Here is a 17,872-nt window from a genome sequence, read left to right on the forward strand (position 1 = left end):
CGCTATAACCCCCCCTTGTATGTATATATATATATATATATATATATATATATATATATATATATATGTTATGAGCCACGGCTGTGGCTCATTCCTGTTTTGCATGTCGGTTAGGTATTTTATGTTTATAAGTTGTCTTGCAGGCCAGGATTTCCCGTTGCTCTGTTTAAGAATACTCTTGGTTGCTGCCGCTGGTGAGTCTGTGTAATTGCAGCTTGTTCCCATGTGTTCAGCCTCACCTGGCTGCTAATTGCATCTTGTCAGTTTGGAGTCATGCAACAGGGCAGCTGCATTATATTATTAATTAGGCCTCTCTGTTATATGCTGGCTCAGTGCAATTCACAGACGCTGGTGATATTTCTAGGTTTCCAGTCTGCTTGAGTTCTGAGCTTGGTTCCTGCTAGTTCCTGAGCTCCTGTGTAGCAGTGTCAGTCGAACTGCTTCCTGTGTCGATTCCTGTGTCAGTCCCTGTGTCGATTCCTGTGTCTGATCCGGTGTCCTGCCGTGAGGCGTTCCTGTCCTGAGGTCCAGTGGCTTTGCCTGTGCCTGGTCAAGTTTCTGGCTTCTTGGTGTCCACCGGTCTGTCGTTTGGGATTCTGCCGGTCCTCCAGTTCTGAGAGTCTGTGTCAGCAGCATTTGGAGTTCCTGTCCGTTTGCCAGTATTCGTAACGGTTCCGTGAGTAGCGGCTCTGCCGCGTCCGTCGGTCTAGGCCGCTGTATTCCGTTATTATTTCTGTCACTGGTGTTTTGCAGAGGGTTCTGCTTATGCTGTCACCGCCGGGACACAAAAGTATTGTGTCGGCGTGTGGTCAGCATTTCCTTTGTTGTTCTTTTCCTTTGGCGGCAAGCCGCACATACATTTAGTTTTAGGTTAGTTAGTAGCCCCTGGCTTTGGTTGTTTCAGTAAGAGGGCCCCTTGTTATCACCCTGTCTCGGTACACTCTTTGTCTCTCATTAAGACCTGAGGGGGCATCGAAGTTGGGCAGACGTAATCCGCTCTTCAAACGCGGCTGCCATGGGCTCAAGCAACCATAGTCTCGCAAGAGTGTACTGATAGCACGGGCGAGACAACGGAAATAGGGCGCCAGGGGCTATTCCCTTTCCATTCCCCTTTCCCAGCGTTACGTCCTGGTGCTCTGGACTCGCTTCATAGCATCTCCCTTGTTCTGAGCACCAGGAACCTAACAATATATATATATATATATATATATACTGTATGTGTGTATATATATATATATATATACACTGTATGTATATATGTATATATATATATATATATGTATATATACTGTATATGTATATATATACACTGTATGTATATATATGTATATATATATATATATATATACTGTATATATATATATATATACACACACACACACACACACACACACACACACACACACACACACACACACACATTATATTAGCCATCAGTGCCTTTTATTATTTAAAGTTTGGCAGAATGCCCATGCAGTTGTAAACAAGACCAGCAGAATGTCCAAGTATTGCAAAAAGTCTACTTAATAATAAATCTTATGCATTGCCCTGGCGTTCCTCAGTAGTGTTTGATGCTGGCACTGTGAGAGCCTCTGCACTGGCTGACCTGGCACCAAGGGTGCAGGGTGGTTAGCCAGAAGTGGCACAATGATTGCTCTGAGGTGGCTTCAAAATGTCCATCCAGTCTGCATTGCCAGTTCTGCATGCACGGTAGCCTGAACAGCGCCACTTGCTTAATAATAATGGGGTTGTCTTCATATCACTTAAAAAGCAAAGACTTTGTTTTCCCATGGAAAAAGGTCTGGGCCTGGGGCAAAATGTACTAATTTTGGTGATTCAAGGGATTTGGCATTCTGTTTCAATTCGAGTTCTATTCGATTTGGGTTGAACAGATTTATTAAAGCCCAAATCGAATGTCAAATCGATTCTAAAGGCAGATTCAACTCATATATCAATAGAAATTGAATTTCTGAAAAAAATCGATGTTTTCCCATCGAACAACATGAAATCTCCAAATTTACTAAAGTTCGATTTGAAATTGACCTCAAAATCGTACTTTAAACCTCCAAATGTTTAGAATGATCTTAGACATTCAATTTTGGCTTCTAAACCCATTGTAAAGACAGGAAATTGATAGTGATGGCTTTTTAAGTACCCAAAAACACATAGGGCAGTGCGGAAGTAGCAAAAATGGATGCCCAAGGCTATGGTATGTTGTGCATCTAATCCTGGAGGATCAATCTGAGTACCATCAGCAGCTTCATGAGTTGAATAGAGAACATATTTATACTTACAGACATAAACATTTATTTTTATTATGCAATAGATTGCACCAGAGTACAATATTGGGCAATTTTGCTGAAAAATACATTAAGTATTTACCAAAAACATGTGTGAAGTAACTGCCTACCCTGATTCATCCCATGATGCCTACATCCTCAGAAATTCATCCCTGTCTGTCAAAAATCTTGTTGGACAAATGCCAGAGGGATGGTTGTTGTGTAAGATACCAGTTTGTGTTAATAAAGCATCTAATTAAGAGGCACATACTGTATTGCCACCCAATCCATGACAGAATGCATCTTTGTTTATCATTTGTTTATTCAAAATGCATATATTTATATCATTCTGCAAAAAAGTTCGACATTGTGCTCTGCTGCCGTCAACTGCATAACTGTGCAGAAAAAAACACAAAAAAAATAAATTATTTTTTCATGTTTAAAACAGTGTAAAGAGAGAGCTTCTCCTTTAATTTGTGTGCATGTGATACATTTGGACAAATAGAAAGCAATGAGGGTGTTCTATTCGATTTTACATTAGATTTTGATGGTGATTTCAATGGGAATTTGAGGTTCGATTTAGGAAGGTATTTCATACATTCAATTCTAAATCCCTTCCAAACATGAATCCATATCAAATTCGATTTGAAAATCGAATGCAAAATCGATTTTTAGTAAATAAGGCAATTTTCATAAAGTGTAGAAACACCAAAAGGAATAGATTTCAATCTATTTGAAAGATTCATAAAGTCCTTCCCAAAATTTAATTTTAGTAAATATACCCCCCCGGATGGACCAATGGCTAGAAAATGGGATTCAGTACATTCCTTCACATTAGATCTAGTCTCAAAATGTCCTTAATTGTGGTTAAACCAGGTCACATTTTCTAGACAATTAGCTGTAAAATTTGTTTCATGAGTAATATTTACATTTTAAATTGCATGTAAATTGAAATTTATATAGCTATCCCTTATTTTAATTTCCAGTTCATCTAGCACTGATTTCTTTGATTCCTGTAATGGATTTGTGAAGAATGAGCTGAGAAATGAAATAATAAGATCAGAGAATCGAAGATCAGCGCTAGGAGAAAGCCTTAGGAATGCACACAGTGCTCTAGAACACCAGAGGAATTGCCTACAGCAGCGGGACAGTGACATCACCCATAGTAAAGTGGCACTGGAGAGTTTACTGATAAGACAAGAGGTCTGTTTAAACCAATGGATTTTGGTAACAATGAATGTAATAATAATAATAATAATAATAATAATAATTTTATTTATATAGCGCTCTTTCTCCAATAGGACTCAAGGCGCTTCCTGGGGCAGATGTACAAAGCCTTGGAAAGTGATAAAGTTTAGAGTGATACCAACCAATCAGCTCCTATCATTTTTCAAATTCAGGACCCTTTTCAGCATCAGTTGCCGTTTTTCTAAAATAACAAAACTGAAACTGCTTGCGATTGCATGCTGCGGGCCGCCCAGCACAGGGCAAGGCCATCTAGCATGCAAATGGCTGCCAGCGATCGTACCGCTGTCAGATATGATCCATACTGAATAGGGCCCTCAGTCTGTAATATGGCAGTTAGGAGCTGATTGACTGATACCTTATCTATCTTCACGTTATCACTCTCCAAGGATTAGTACATCTGCCCCACTGGTATATGTTTTTTCTGTAATTAATGTACAGTATACTATTTTATCAACAAGACAATAGTAACAAAAATAATAGAGGCATATTCTGGCATGTGTTGTCTTTGTTTACTATTGTTCCATAACTTTTTCCTAAACTGCATTTTGGGGCCTAATTATCAATTATTATTTGCAGGAAATCCCCCCAAAACACCCATTTTTGGGAGGAGCCTGCAAATAATAAGTAGTGATGTGCACGGGACATTTTTTGGGTTTTGTGTTTTGGTTTTGGATTCGGTTCCGCGGCCGTGTTTTGGATTCGGACGCGTTTTGGCAAAACCTCACCGAAATTTTTTGTCGGATTCGGGTGTGTTTTGGATTCGGGTGTTTTTTACAAAAAACCCTAAAAAACAGCTTCAATCATAGAATTTGGGGGTCATTTTGATCCCATAGTATTATTAACCTCAATAACCATAATTTCCACTCATTTCCAGTCTATTCTGAACACCTCACACCTCACAATATTATTTTTAGTCCTAAAATTTGCACCGAGGTCGCTGGATGGCTAAGCTAAGCGACACAAGTGGCCGACACAAACACCTGGCCCATCTAGGAGTGGCACTGCAGTGTCAGGCAGGATGGCACTTCAAAAAAATAGTCCCCAAACAGCACATGATGCAAAGAAAAAAAGAGGCGCAATGAGGTAGCTGTGTGACTAAGCTAAGCGACCCAAGTGGCCGACACAAACACCTGGCCCATCTAGGAGTGGCACTGCAGTGTCAGGCAGGATGGCACTTCAAAAAAATGCTCCCCAAACAGCATATGATGCAAAGAAAAATGAAAGAAAAAAGAGGTGCAAGATGGAATTGTCCTTGGGCCCTCCAACCCACCCTTATGTTGTATAAACAGGACATGCACACTTTAACGAACCCATCATTTCAGCGACAGGGTCTGCCATATGACTGTGACTGAAATGACTTGAAATGACTGGTTGGTTTGGGCCCCCACCAAAAAAAGAAGCAATCAATCTCTCCTTGCACAAACTGGCTCTACAGAGGCAAGATGTCCACCTCATCATCATCCTCCGATTCCTCACCCCTTTCACTGTGTACATCCCCCTCCTCACAGATTATTAATTCGTCCCCACTGGAATCCACCATCTCAGGTCCCTGTGTACTTTCTGGAGGCAATTGCTGCTGGTGAATGTCTCCACGGAGGAATTGATTATAATTCATTTTGATGAACATCATCTTCTCCACATTTTCTGGAAGCAACCTCGTACGCCGATTGCTGACAAGGTGAGCGGCTGCACTAAACACTCTTTCGGAGTACACACTGGAGGGAGGGTAACTTAGGTAGAATAAAGCCAGTTTGTGCAAGGGCCTCCAAATTGCCTCTTTTTCCTGCCAGTATACGTACGGACTGTCTGACGTGCCTACTTGGATGCGGTCACTCATATAATCCTCCACCATTCTTTCAATGGTGAGAGAATCATATGCAGTGAGAGTAGACGACATGTCAGTAATCGTTGGCAGGTCCTTCAGTCCGGACCAGATGTCAGCACTCGCTCCAGACTGCCCTGCATCACCGCCAGCGGGTGGGCTCGGAATTCTTAGCCTTTTCCTCGCACCCCCAGTTGCGGGAGAATGTGAAGGAGGAGATGTTGACGGGTCACGTTCCGCTTGACTTGACAATTTTCTCACCAGCAGGTCTTTGAACCTCTGCAAACTTGTGTCTGCCGGAAAGAGAGATACAACGTAGGTTTTAAATCTAGGATCGAGCACGGTGGCCAAAATGTAGTGCTCTGATTTCAACAGATTGACCACCCGTGAATCCTGGTTAAGCGAATTAAGGGCTCCATCCACAAGTCCCACATGCCTAGCGGAATCGCTCTGTTTTAGCTCCTCCTTCAATGTCTCCAGCTTCTTCTGCAAAAGCCTGATGAGGGGAATGACCTGACTCAGGCTGGCAGTGTCTGAACTGACTTCACGTGTGGCAAGTTCAAAGGGTTGCAGAACCTTGCACAACGTTGAAATCATTCTCCACTGCGCTTGAGTCAGGTGCATTCCCCCTCCTTTGCCTATATCGTGGGCAGATGTATAGGCTTGAATGGCCTTTTGCTGCTCCTTAATCCTCTGAAGCATATAGAGGGTTGAATTCCACCTCGTTACCACCTCTTGCTTCAGATGATGGCAGGGCAGGTTCAGGAATGTTTGGTGGTGCTCCAGTCTTCGGCACGCGGTGGCTGAATGCCGAAAGTGGCCCGCAATTCTTCGGGCCACCGACAGCATCTCTTGCACGTCCCTGTCGTTTTTTAAATAATTCTGCACCACCAAATTCAATGTATGTGCAAAACATGGGACGTGCTGGAATTTGCCCAGATGTAATGCACGCACAATATTGCTGGCGTTGTCCGATGTCTCAAATCCCCAGGAGAGTCCAATTGGGGTAAGCCATTCTGCGATGATCTTCCTCAGTTTCCGTAAGAGGTTGTCAGCTGTGTGCCTCTTCTGGAAAGCGGTGATACAAAGCGTAGCCTGCCTAGGAACGAGTTGGCGTTCGCGAGATGCTGCTACTGGTGCCGCCGCTGCTGTTCTTGCTGCGGGAGGCAATACATCTACCCAGTGGGCTGTCACAGTCATATAGTCCTAAGTCTGCCCTGCTCCACTTGTCCACATGTCCGTGGTTAAGTGGACATTGGGTACAACTGCATTTTTTAGGACACTGGTGACTCTTTTTCTGAGGTCTGTGTACATTTTCGGTATCGCCTGCCTAGAGAAACGGAACCTAGATGGTATTTGGTACCGGGGACACAGTACCTCAATCAAGTCTCTAGTTGCCTCTGAATTAACGGTGGATACCGGAACCACGTTTCTCACCGCCCAGGCTGCCAAGGCCTGATTTATCCGCTTTGCAGCAGGATGACTGCTGTGATATTTCATCTTCCTCACAAAGGACTGTTGGACAGTCAATTGCTTACTGGAAGTAGTACAAGTGGTCTTCCAACTTCCCCTCTGGGATGACGATCGACTCCCAGCAGCAACAACAGCAGCGCCAGCAGCAGTAGGCGTTACACTCAAGGATGCATCGGAGGAATCCCAGGCAGGAAAGGACTCGTCAGACTTGACAGTGACATGGCCTGCAGGACTATTGGCTTTCCTGGGTAAGGAGGAAATTGACACTGAGGGAGTTGGTGGTGTGGTTTGCAGGAGCTTGGTTACAAGAGGAAGGGATTTAGTTGTCAGTGGACTCCTTCCGCTGTCACCCAACGTTTTTGAACTTGTCACTGACTTCTGATGAATGCGGTCCAGGTGACGTATAAGGGAGGATGTTCCTAGGTGGTTAACGTCCTTACCCCTACTTATTACAGCTTGACAAAGGCAACACACAGCTTGACACCTGTTGTCCGCATTTGTGTTGAAATAATTCCACACCGAAGAGCTGATTTTTTTTGTATTTTGACCAGGCATGTCAATGGCCATATTCGTCCCACGAACAACAGGTGTCTCCCCGGGTGCCTGACTTAAACAAACCACCTCACCACCAGAATCCTCCTTGTCAATTTCCTCCCCAGCGCCAGCAACACCCATATCCTCATCCTGGTGTACTTCAACAGTGACATCTTCAATTTGACTATCAGGAACTGGACTGCGGGTGCTCCTTCCAGCACTTGCAGGTGGCGTGCAAATGGTGGAAGGCGCAACCTCTTCCCGTCCAGTGTTGGGAAGGTCAGGCATCGCAACCGACACAATTGGACTCTCCTTGGGGATTTGTGATTTAGAAGAACGCACTGTTCTTTGCTGTGCTTTTGCCATCTTAACTCTTTTAAGTTTTCTAGCAGGAGGATGAGTGCTTCCATCCTCAGGTGAAGCTGAACCACTAGCCTTGAACATAGGCCAGGGCCTCAGCCGTTCCTTGCCACTCCGTGTTGTAAATGGCACATTGGCAAGTTTACGCTTCTCCTCAGACGATTTTGATTTAGATTTTTGGGTCATTTTACTGAGCTTTTTTGGGGGGGATTTTACATGCTCTCTACTATGACATTGGGCATCGGCCTTGGCAGGCGACGTTGATGGCATTTCATCGTCTCGGCCATGTCTAGTGGCAGCAGCTTCAGCACGAGGCAAATATCTCCAATATGTGCTGTGGTCACCTGTTTTCAAGTAGCCCATGTAGAAATCTATTTATCCATAGAAACTAAATTACCAATGCCCCCATTTATCAAGCCTTGGAGAGTGATAAATACCACAGTGATAAAGTATCAGCCAATCAGCTCCTAACTTCCATGTTACAGGCCGTGTTTGAAAAATGACAGTAAGGAGCTGGTTGGTTGGTACTTTATCACTGTGCTATTTATCACTCTCCAAGGCTTGATAAATCTGAGCCCAAGTTCCATCTGAAGATGGAGTTAGTCATTGTAGCCTATAGGCTACAGATCCCAAAAAGCACCGGGAGAGGGAGCTGAGGCACGCGGCAATGGAAAGTAAAGTGATTGCTAATGTGATAACGAAATGTAGTTATGTGACCAGCAGTCAGGAGACGACCGGTCACATTAGTGATGGTTACATCCCGCCCCCTCTAAATCCCAACAGTCGGCATGCCAGCTGGCAGGGACTATTCCCACTTGTGGTGTCCACGAGTGGGAATAGAACCTGTGGCGAGCGTAGGTTCTCGCCATGCTTTGTGCTCACCACTGAGCCCAAAGCGCAGTGAGCCCGCAAGGGGCTTCTTGCACTCACCCCCCACCAGCCGGCACTCCGCCTTCGGGATCCCGTGCTCGGTATGCTGACCGCCGGGATCCCCAGCGGCAGTAAAGCATACCAACCAGCGATAACTATAAGTGTACACATCGCAGGGACGGGTTCCTATTGGAGTCCCTATTCCTTATAGTGTTTAGTAATACATCTGAGCAGTAGATAATTTATTATTATTTTATTGCTGCAAATAGTAACCTTATACAGGTGAATATTTATGTAAAACATAATTGCTCTATATATTTTATATTTTGTATGGGGTGAAAGCATACATGGGCATGTCCTATGGCAAAATATGTATAGTGACCAGATGATGGCACTCTAGCCTCCTGCACAACCTGTTCTGTTTTCAGGGTTTTCAATAAGTAATTATACATTTAACATGAATCCTAAAGTCAAATGTAACCCATTTGTACAAGCTCTAACTACATCTCTGGAAGATAAACTGAAATGAATGAAAGGCCTATTTTAAATGAGTTACTTTTCCATCTAATGCATCCTTTGGAAAAAGATTAACTAACTAACATTCTCTCTCGTTTTACATTGTGCAGCTTTTGGAGTCGAGATTGTCTGATTTGAAATATAACAATGTCTATTCAGATTTTCCGAAATTGCGTTTTAGCAATATGAATGAACCTCAGCCTTCTAGACAACTATCAGTGGTCAGCGACAGTAATAGGTATGTGCCATGATGCGATAATATGTATGCAATGCAACATATATTTCCATAAAGCTAAAATAATGTACACTATATGCAAATGACATAACAGGATATAACGGGATATATAACAAACAATACAGAAATAATCCTAAGCATATGCCGTGAGTATATACTATATCTGCACAAACTGTACAATAAAATGCTAGAACATTACTGCCATATACATTTACAGTTATCATGCTGCTATTCAGTTAGCCACTTGTATAGTCTACTACTGTAATGATTCAGTATATGCATACTGTACTTACAGACATACATACTTACATTTTCTCTACGGGATGTGCAGGTGACAGTGCCACTGCCATGACTTGTAGGATTGTGCAGCTTGGGCCGCAGTAATGCGATTCACTGTGAATCGCGTCAACAAGCTACAGGTCATCCACTTCACAGGGATATTGCGTGTAATACAGGAGGCTGGTCTGCTCTTCTGGAAGTCCCAGAAATTCATCAGTCCTCCTGGGCATTACAGGAGAGTAGCCAAGTAACTACAGTATATAACACATATCTTATCTGTTCTTTTTGCACACAGGCAGCTGTGTCTATATTTCCTTTTAAATACTCCCTAGTTTGTGTCTGTTACTTATAGTAGGTGCAAGGCATTTCCTACCATGAGGTGAGGTGAGAAACTCGTGGACTTTGATGTCTTCAAAAGGTGTAAATGACTAATTTACAAATTCAGTATTTAATATTGTAACATTGTGCAAAAATTTCCAGTGAATCTGCAATCTTCTCTATCTTGTTCTTTGTGTGGTACACTTATTACTATGGACATGTCATGTGTCTATAGGATTACTGCTTTGGAAAGGGAAATGAATGACATCAAAATACAAATGAGAAGCCATGGTCCATCAAGGGCAAGTAGCAATTCATGCAGACAGAGTTTGTATGAAGAAAGAAAATATGAGGAAGCTGAGGTATCTTTCAATTATTTCAACAGTACTAGTAAAAATGTGCTTATGTATGAAAGACAAACATGGGAGGGAGACAGTGTGTGAATGCTCTATAGTTATGTGCATTATTATTTAATCTAAGGTATTATTGTGTTGAATATACAGTATGATACAGTCAAACATCTGGTCAACTTAAAGGTCTAGGCCAGGCATTCCTAACCACGGTCCTCAAGGCACACCAACAGTGCAGGTTTTCGTGATATCCAGGCTTCAGCACAGGTGACTTAATTAATAGCTCAGTTATTTTGATTTAACCATCTGTGCTGCAGCCTGGATATCACTAAAACCTGCACTGTTGGTGTGCCTTGAGGACCGTGGTAAGGAATGCCTGCTGTATACAGTACAATGAACACAGCACAGCCCAGGATCCTATGGATGGACACAGTACAATGGAGACAGCACAACCCAACATCACTGACTGGAGTGTATGGATGGACACAGTACAATGGACACAACACAGCCCAGGATCCTCTGACTGGAGTGTATGAATGGACACAGTACAATGAACACAACACAGCCCAGGATCCTATGGATGGACACAGTACAATGGAGACAGCACAACCCAACATCACTGACTGGAGTGTATGGATGGACACAGTACAATGGACACAACACAGCCCAGGAGCCAGCACAGCAGTCTGGACAGTGAGAAATGGTGCTAAGTTACCGACGCAGGGTCCTTACTGTATACCAGTGTTTCCCAACCTCGGTCCTCAAGGCACACTAACAGTCCCGGTTTCAGTGATATCCAGGCTTGAACACAGGTGACTTAATTAGTATCTCAGTTATTTTGATTTAACCATCTGTGCTGCAGCCTGGATATCACTAAAACCTGCACTGTTGGTGTGCCTTGAGGACCGCGGTTGGGAATGCCTGGTCCAGGCTATACAGCACATATTTCTGCAAGCCATCATATTTATATTATCAAACATTTTCTAAAAAAGTTATAACCCCCTTTCCCAAGAGATCTAATAGTCCTAGAGGTCCCAGAGGCACGCAGGGTAGCATAGCTAATGATGTCTCCTGTATTTTCTAATGTCAGTAGTCATGAATTCACCATATGATTATTATTACTGATAATGACATAATTAAGGCTGGCCACAGGGGCTTATTTTGAGTCCGACAAAATGTTCGCGTAAGTTGGATATTTTTTGCTACTGCACATGCATCTAAGTCCCCAAAAAGTTGCACAGCGCATGCATCCCACAGTGTCGCAGGACCGATCTGAGCTGCTCGGGTGCTGGAATGTATTGGGCATTCCTGGGCAGTGGCTATGCAGATACACAAAGATTTTCCATCTTTTGGGAGTGTCACCGCAGTGGTTTTGAACTCAGACATTTAAATCGCTTATATTGTAGGCCATATTCTGATGGCGATTCTGCACCTAGCATGGGACTGGTGCAAGATCCAATGGTTGCAACTGCAGCTGCCCAAAGTGGGTGTCCCATCCCTTCCGCATTCAGATGCACATCTGTACACCAGGGGAAGGGCTGATACTACCGTTAGCATACAGTCGCACAGGCTGCACCTACTTCCGAGCACAAGGAGGAGTTATGTATTTAGCCGCACACACCTGGTTGGTCAAAATAAATAATTTGGATATTCATCTCTTGGGCCGAGCACCCCAAACGACTGGATACTTTAACTTAGTCTTTGCCAATGTACAAATGTTATTTGTGTCTATAGGATTGCAACAAAGAGTTAAATATTTACTAACTTTAAATATTTCTTTATACAGGTTGAGTATCCCATATCCAAATATTCCGAAATACGGACTTTTTTGAGTGAGAGTGAGATAGTGAAACCTTTGTTTTCTGATGGCTCAATGTACACAACCTTTGTTTAATACACAAAGTTATTAAAAATATTGTATTAAATTACCTTTAGGCTGTGTGTATAAGGTGTATATGAAACATAAATGAATTGTGTGAATGTAGACACACTTTGTTTAATGCACAAAGTTATAAAAAATATTGGCTAAAATTACCTTCAGGCTGTGTATAAGGTGTATATGAAACATAAATGCATTCTGTGCTTAGATTTAGGTCCCATCGCCATGATATCTCATTATGGTAGGCAATTATTCCAAAATACAGAAAAATCTGATATCCAAAATACCTCTGGTCCCAAGCATTTTAGATAAGGGATACTCAACCTGTAGTAAGAAAAACAAAATAACAAATAATAAGCCAGAAGAGTGCATCTACTCTATATGTGTGATCGTCCGACAGTCTTGGGTAGTAAATGATTCTTCAACGCTGGTTCTTAGCAGCAGGATTCTGTACTGACCTTTCCAAGATCTGCATGTTCAGACTTGAGTCATTAAGAATGCATATGCTTCATGTTCCAAGCCCTGCTTACTTATTATAATGTGATTTTGCAACACTCACATTACTAACACAATTACAGATACAATAACAGGAAATTACATTTAAATAGCGCTGCTTTCCTACATAATGATTACAATCAAATTAAATGAGTAGAAAATGTTATTAACGTCTGGGTACACAGACATACTGTAGAATAACCTGAAGCTAGCTATGTGTGAGGCAACGAGCAACTGTAACACTAATGGGCCCTATACACTTGCCGATGTTTCCGATTTGGACGATGTTCATTTTCAATGATTAAAGACCATCGTCCAAATTGGTTTACTATGCTAAACGAGGAAAAACCAATGATCAACGACCGTGGGGACGCACATCGTTCATTGTTGGTGCATACACACTGAGCGATATGAATGATTTATCGTTCATTACTGAATGAGATTGTTCATATCGTGCATACACATCGGCAAGTGTGTAGGACCCATAAGATTAGGCTACATTTATATTTAGTACATTGCGTGATATTGCATGATATTGTATTACGATGGCAAGTGACAATTGAAATACATATAAAACTAGGGAATTAGCAGCATATAAAAGCTGGCATACAATATGTGTTTCAGTACATGCAGATGCAAGAAGAACTGAGGCAAAGTGCAGAACTAATGGAAGCCAAGTTTAGCAGTGCACAGCGGGAGAGAGATGCCTTAGAACTGGAGGTCACATCACTTCATTCTGGACTCTATCAAGCGAAAGTTACCTCCAAGGGACTGGAAAAGGAATGTGTAAAACTGCAGTCTCAGATAGCAGCCAGCAGAGATGTTAGTGTTTCTATTGTATGATAAGTTGTTGTTTTTTAAATCCCTATTATGGTTTATGAGATGTTAAGCACTACCTATCATATTAGGGCTCAATTAGGCTGCGGGAGGGCTGAGGCAGGTTGCAGGAGGGCTTATTTAGGCTGCGGGGTAGAGTTAAGGTGTGTATACACTAGGATGATATCGGCACCACATGCCCCAATTTCGTCACATCGTTCACAATATCGTCCAGTGTGTGTATGCACTAGGTCGCCGAATGCAGCATGCCCCCCCCCATCGCTCGTCACTGCTGGCATCGGCAAGTGTGTATGCACTTGAGATACCAGCACCCTCGCCGGGTCCCATCGCTGACGACATCGCATTGCATGCAAGTCGTCCTAGTGTGTACCCAGCTTTAGGCTGCGGTGGGTGGGTGGGGAGGGAGTCAGGCTGCAGGAGGTTTGGGTGCTGCGAAGGGGAGTAAGGCAGCGGAAGGGCTTGGTTAGGCTGTGGGGGAGGGATTTATGATGCAGGAGGTTTAGGATTAGGTGGGGAGTGATGAGAGGCTTAGCTATCGGGATGCTGCTGTGTGTACCACTGATAATCTGCCAAAATGGATAATCCGGCACAGTACTGGAACCAAGGGTGCTGCATTATCGGAGGTGTACCTGTATAAGTCTGACACATAAGAAAATATTCAGGTTCTCCAGCTGGGAAAGATAACAGTGGGCAGCTTGATATTTCTAATTTAATTGTGAAAAAAGTTGGTGAACTACAAAATATATATAGTAATACATCATTTAATATTAGAACAGTTTGCAATGAATGCCATAGTGCACCGTGGGCCTAATTCAGCATGGATCGTAGATGTGCGTATAATTGCATATCTACAAACTATTACTCTGACATGCGGGGGGATGCTCAGCACAGGGCAAGTCCGCCCTGTATGCCTGGTCCTGCCGCCCCCCACAAACATGCAAAAGCATTGCATGACGGCGATGCTTTCACATGTTTAGGGTTTCCCTCTGCCTTCACAGCCTAGCTGTGAAGGCAGACGGCTAGCAGCCATTTTTTGGCTCTCAGCGGCTGCGTGTGCTATCCCAGGGACGTGCGGTGAGCTAAATTGCTCAGGAGGAACTGGCTAGCACCAGAGCCAGATTTACATGCAATATATGAGCCAAAGGGTACATGTGGGCATTATATACAGGTGCAGCAGTATACACTCCTTAAAATTTTGTGAGTTTTGATTAGAGATGTGATGAAAAAATAGGTAGGTGAGGCACTGCCTCACCTGTCATAGACTTTTTACTCCACAGTTTTGGCTATAAAAATGATTAGAATAATGCAAAGAAGATATTTCAAACAGATTCTTTGTATTTTTCATATACTTTATACAGTAAAAACTCTGGCACAAACGTTATTGTGACAGGAAAGGCTCTGCCTCAGCTGCTTCACTCCACCGCACATCACTGGCTATCACGCAGCTGCCGCTGCCCACCCCGCAAACGGTCCAGACGCGCCTACATTGTCCAGACCATGCCCCCCGATCGCTGCCCCTAAAACACTGACAAGACGCCCCCTCCCACCCCACGAACATCTCTGCCTGTCAATCAGGCACAGGCATTGCACATGTGAGATGCCGTCGCATCTCACAGTGTGCGCACGCGCAGTGTGGCTTCAGGCAACAGCATGCGAATTCTGCCTCAGCAGCGTTCCATGCTGAATTAGGCCCTGTGATACTTGCTGCATCTTTGTGACATAAATTAGTAATCAATTAAGCAATCAGTGATAAGGTATTTGAAAACTAATTTCTAAAATATGTTTTTTCCTATAAGGGTGTAATACAGGATAAAAGTCAAACATTTATTTGTTTCTTTTTACTGAAAAACAGATAAATGAGAACCTTTATCTAGAAGTGACTGCACTGAAGCAGCAAAACCAGATGTTGGAAAATAATGTAAATGGATCTGAGAGTGAGAAGAAATCTCTCCACTTACAAGTTGAAAATCTGCAACAAGAAAAGCAGAGACTAACGTCTCAGAAAGAGCTGCTGTTTGGGATAATGAAGAAAAAAGGAAAACAAAAACACCATTTTCTGAAGCAAAACAAAAGGTACAGTACAATGGGCATGCAATTATATGGACACCAAGCAGTACTAATCAGACACACTTTCTAGCTTGTGGGGAAAGATAAGGCGGTTCTAAAAATATATTTCAGATAATGAGCAGTTACTGTACATTTCAGGAGAAACAACTTATGGCCATTCTGTGCATTCTGTATATATGCAGTATATAGCCAAATATAATGTGTGTTTCAAGTCTTCGGTTCTGTATGACTTATTCTGGCAAAACTACATTCAGTATAACAGGTGCTGTATGTCCAACTCCATACAGGTTGTGATCTACTTTCATGTGTCAAAAATTACAGTGATCAATTATGTTTTTCCACCACTATTCCTTTTTTTTTATACAAAAAAACTATTCAGCTAAGCATTTGGCAAAAATAAATTAATTTAAAAAACTGTTTGTAAAAAATACATAAAACGCTTTAAATAATGTGACCCCACTTCACATTATGCTGCACAGTGTCCCCAGTTCACATTATGCTGCACAGTGTCCCCAGTTCACATTATGCTGCACAGTGTCCCCAGTTCACATTATGCTGCACAGTGTCCCCAGTTCACATTATGCTGCACAGTGTCCCCAGTTCACATTATGCTGCATACAGTCCCCAGTTCACATTATGCTGCAGACAGTCCCCAGTTCACATGATGCTGCAGTGTTCCCAGTTCGAATTATACAGCACAGTGTCCCCACTTCACATTATACTGCACACAGTACCCAGTTCACATTATGCTGCACAGTGTCCCCAGTTCACATTATACTGCACAGTGTCCCCAGTTCACATTATACTGCACAGTGTCCCCAGTTCACATTATGCTGCAATGTCCCCAGTTCACATTATGCTGCACAGTGTCCCCAGTTCACATTATACTGCACAGTGTCCTCAGTTCACATTATACTACACAGTGTCCCCATTTCACATTATGCTGCAATGTCCCCAGTTCACATTATGCTGCACAGTGTCCCCAGTTCACATTATGCTGCAGTGTCCCCAGTTGACATTACGCTGCACAGTATCCCCAGTTCACATTATGCTGCACAGTGTCCCCAGTTCACATTATACTGCACAGTATCCCCAGTTCACATTATACTGCACAGTGTCCCCAGTTCACATTATACTGCACAGTGTCCGCAGTTCACATTATACTGCACAGTGTCCCCAGTTCACATAATACTGCACACTGTCCCCGGTTCACATTATACTGCACAGTGTCCCCAGTTCATATTATGCTGCACAGTGTCCCCAGTTCACATTATGCTGCACAATATCCCCAGTTCACATTATACTGCACAGTGTCCCCGGTTCACATTATGCTACACAGTGTCCCCAGTTCACATTATGCTGCAGTGTCCCCAGTTCACATTATGCTGCACAGTGTCCCGACTTCACATAAACCTCAGGATTACTCAGATGGCCAATGGTCCTGCATTTGATCCATATGATATATACTTTTCCTCCCCTGAGAAGGAGACATTTCCCCATACCACACTTGTGAAGGAACAGGGGAAATGTTGGCTGCAGCAGTGCATATATTATCAGATGTGGCTGACTAATGATTGGATCAGTCGGCATGTTGGAAGATTTGAGAATGCCCAACCATCTGATCATTAATAAACGGTCATGGTAATACACTGTATGATTATTGTCCCTATCCGTGATAATCTGGGAATCAGGACGATAATTGATTAATGTATGCCCAGCATTAGTTAAATGATGGAATATAATCCCCATTTAACTACATTAGGAAGATCAAATCCAGTTGTGGTCAGGCCAAAGAAAGCAATTTGAAGGGGGTCATTGTAAACACCCAGATGGAGCTTTTCATATGCATAAAAGGTTTCCAACAGAGTTGACTATATATAATATAATGTAATATGTATGATTTTGACAATCTAGGACAGAGGTTCTCAAACTCGGTCCTCGGGGGCACACACAGTGCATGTTTTACAGGTAACCCAGCAGGTGCACAGGTGTATTAATTACTCACTGACACATTTTAAAAGGTCCATAGGTGGAGCTAATTATGTCACTTGCGATTCTGTGAGGAAACCTGCAAAACATGCACTGTGTGTGCCCCGAGGACCGAGTTTGAGAACCTCTGATCTAGGATAATGATACCTATATGTGACAACTGGAGTCCAACTTGGCTAAAAGTTACTTTATGAATACATGTTATTACGACTAATAAAATGAGTATTTTGTATATCATCAGTCTTTTCATCATTGGTGGGGTTCTATTCATCATTGCTGTCAGTGGGACCCGGAAAGTATAATCTATTATAACTGCATATC

General features: G+C 42.8%; 1 protein-coding gene across 1 annotated transcript in view; it reads left to right on the forward strand.

Moving 5' to 3' along the window:
* The window catches only part of LOC134957816 (uncharacterized), a 153,930-nt gene that overhangs the window by 38,080 nt on the left and 97,978 nt on the right, over window positions 1-17,872 (forward strand). The window contains exons 3-7 of the mRNA XM_063940036.1: window positions 3,266-3,482; window positions 9,213-9,340; window positions 10,170-10,296; window positions 13,283-13,480; window positions 15,348-15,568. Of these exons, the coding sequence (XP_063796106.1) occupies window positions 3,266-3,482; window positions 9,213-9,340; window positions 10,170-10,296; window positions 13,283-13,480; window positions 15,348-15,568 (891 nt within the window). The remainder of the gene's footprint in view (window positions 1-3,265; window positions 3,483-9,212; window positions 9,341-10,169; window positions 10,297-13,282; window positions 13,481-15,347; window positions 15,569-17,872) is intronic.

The sequence above is a fragment of the Pseudophryne corroboree genome, chromosome 1, assembly GCF_028390025.1.
Source record: "Pseudophryne corroboree isolate aPseCor3 chromosome 1, aPseCor3.hap2, whole genome shotgun sequence".
Lineage (NCBI taxonomy): Eukaryota > Metazoa > Chordata > Amphibia > Anura > Myobatrachidae > Pseudophryne > Pseudophryne corroboree.